Here is a 2,823-nt window from a genome sequence, read left to right on the forward strand (position 1 = left end):
GGCCTAGTTAAAAAGGAAGTTTGCCTGGCAACAAAGATTTCACCGCGTGTACAGCTCTAATTACAGGGCAGGATAGTTAAGGGAGAACACACAAGACTTTTATACTGTAATCCATTCCGGGACAGCAGAGCGCAGGACAAGGTGAAACCCATCGCTATTGCATAAATAACACTGAAACAATTAACTGTGCAAGTTATCTCAAGACAGAGTCTGCACGCACAAAGTTCAATTCGAGAGTGGGCTGTGCCTAGGTGGTCATTCTTTTTACTATCGCTGGCCAATCATTTCACCTCATGTTATTTATTACATCAAAAGTGTTGGCTCCTTCCCGAAACTAGTTGAACCTGATTGGGAGGTCGACATTCCAACCCGCCCATAAAACCCAGATAGTTCCACCTTGCCTCTCACACTCCCGAATGCAGAGACAAGACGCAGAGAGTAAATTATCTACCGCTGAGCAAATGTGTCTGCGCCTGTCCACCGTGGCTTCTCCCTGAACGGCAATTCCACCTGTAAAACCTTCACCCCTCAGCTTCTGGGGAGAGCCAGGAGGGAGACATTTTGGACAGCAAACCAGCGGAGGGTCATGACCACAATAAGGAGGAAGCTGGTGGTGGTCGGCGATGGTGGCTGTGGAAAAACCAGCCTGTTATTTGTGTTAAGCAAGGATGAGTTCCCGGAAGGCTATGTCCCCACCGTCTTTGACACCTACGTGGCCGACATCGTGGTGGACGAGAAGCAAGTGGAGCTGGCGCTCTGGGACACGGCCGGTCAAGAGGACTACGACCGCCTGCGGCCCCTCTCCTACCCGGACACCCACGTCATCCTGATCTGCTTCTCGGTGGACACCCCCGACTCGCTGAGCAACATCCGGGACAAGTGGATGCCCGAGGTCAGGCATTTCTGCCCCGGTGTGCCCATGGTGCTGGTGGGCAACAAGAGAGACCTGCGGAGCGACCAGCGGGTCCGCAAGGAGCTGGCCAGGAGCAAGAAGGAGCCGGTGAGGTGGGAAGAGGGCCAGGCCATGGCGGAGAGGATCGGGGCCTACGCTTACCTGGAGTGCTCGGCCAAGCACAAAGAAGGCGTCTGGGAGGTTTTCGAAACAGCCACCAGGGCCACCTTGAAGGCCTCGGAGTCGGGATGCTTCGGGTTCGGGTGTACGCTGATGTGAGAGCGCTGGACTGGGGACAGGCGAAACTACCAAAGCTTCCCCATAAAGGCAAACACCTTATTCACATGTTAGAGCGGGCAAGTTATTCTGTCAAGCGGGTTGGGGAATAATAAAACTCACACGGGGAACCAGGCCACTCGTCAAACAAAGATTGTCAGCTGTGGCTCAGTGGTCAGCACCCTTAGCTCTTGGGGGGGGGGGTGGGGGGTGTCACAAGGTTGTGGGCTCAAGTCCCAACTCCAGCAGCGACTTGAGAACAAAATCTCAGCTGACGCTCCGGCGCCAGCGGCTTGGGAAGGGCGGCATTGTAGGAAGTGCCACACGTCTGCCCTCTCGGGCGGTGATGAAATCAGCCCTCGACATCATTTTGGAGAAGAGCCGGGGAGGTCATTTATTTCATTGCTGTTCATGGCACCCGAGGGTGCAGAAATTGTCTGGCACGTTCCCTTCACTACAACGGGTGACTAGACTTCCAAATACTTTGGTGTTTTTGCTATTTGGGGATGTCCTGAGCCTGCGAAAGGCGCTATGTAAATGCAAATTATTTTTCTCTTAACCAATGTTCCAAGTGGCTTCAAATCATATATAGACATTTTCTGTTAAGAAGTAAAGGAAAGTATTTTGTACAACACCAGATCTCGATGTTATGGTTCAGTTGGCGTACAAATGTACCTGTGATCTACAGTTTCCGTTTAAGGGGCAGGCCAGCTGGATTTTCTGCTTTTATACTCACATGTTCCTCTTTGCCTTTGAAAAATTCCTTCGTGATTCATCGGGTACTTTCCCTCGTTTACGAAAGGGTGAGCGAGGTTGTAACAATTAGATCACTGGTTCTGCTAATAATCAGCGCACTTAAAATCGCACTTCAACTTCCTCATTGCGCGCCAGGTCGAGACTGACGTCAGAGCTGGGCCAGCTCAGCTCAGTCCAATGGTTTGCACGGTCAACTATCCCGCCGGCGCTGGCCTGCTGCACGCGGAATACCCACCCGGGCGAGTGACGCGCGGGCAGACCAACGAAAGGGCGATCCAGGTTCCCACCAGGGAACCCGCGGGCATGTGGGGCCAGTCCGAACTTCACTGCGGTGCGGCAACTCGACTGCCAAGGAGTTCAGCACAACCAGCGCCGGGAACACAGCCCCGTCTGGAAAAGCGGCATTGGGAAGCATTTGAGGTGTCCAAGAATCCATTCCCTCCCTTGACGTTGTGCACGAGCCAACAGGGAACTAAGTCCCACAGACCAGGAAGGGCTTTGAGAGTCCGATCCCCGGCGTGTTGGGGGGGGGAGGGTAATGAGCATCTGTGACCCCCCTCTCTCTCTCCGCCCCACACGCCCCCCAACCCCCACACCTTGCCAAGACAAGCCGAGGACATCAATCGGCCAGGGTTCCATCTCCCGCTCACCGGTCCGGTCAGCACTGCTGGAGACCAGGTGACTGCAGGCCGAGATCGGGTAGGGACACCCTCCTCCTGCCCTGCAGGCGGGCAGGCTGCCAACACTCCGCCCACGGGCAATGCCTGCTTCAGCTGACGCCCATCCGGGGTGGGGGGGAGGGCACCTTCAGGAAAGGAGGGCGGGAGGTCGAAACTGAACGCAATGGGGCCGAACGCACTGCCCCAGAATCGGGGAATGGGGGTCCAACACAGCGGGTG

General features: G+C 55.1%; 1 protein-coding gene across 1 annotated transcript; it reads left to right on the plus strand.

Moving 5' to 3' along the window:
- Positions 1 to 394: 394 nt before the first annotated feature.
- On the plus strand, positions 395 to 1,921 carry LOC144677224 (ras-like GTP-binding protein RHO). Its single transcript, XM_078537406.1, has one exon. The coding sequence runs from the start codon at positions 587 to 589 to the stop codon at positions 1,169 to 1,171; it is 585 nt and encodes a 194-aa protein (XP_078393532.1). The 5' UTR covers positions 395 to 586; the 3' UTR covers positions 1,172 to 1,921.
- The last annotated feature ends 902 nt before the right edge of the window (positions 1,922 to 2,823 follow it).

This window comes from Cetorhinus maximus, unplaced genomic scaffold (genome assembly GCF_964194155.1).
Source record: "Cetorhinus maximus unplaced genomic scaffold, sCetMax3.hap1.1 HAP1_SCAFFOLD_2319, whole genome shotgun sequence".
Classification (NCBI taxonomy): Eukaryota; Metazoa; Chordata; class Chondrichthyes; order Lamniformes; family Cetorhinidae; genus Cetorhinus; species Cetorhinus maximus.

Coding starts and splice junctions, on each gene's coding strand:
- LOC144677224 (XM_078537406.1), top strand. CDS start 587: ATGACCACAATAAGGAGGAAGCTGGTGGTGGTCGGCGATGGTGGCTGT.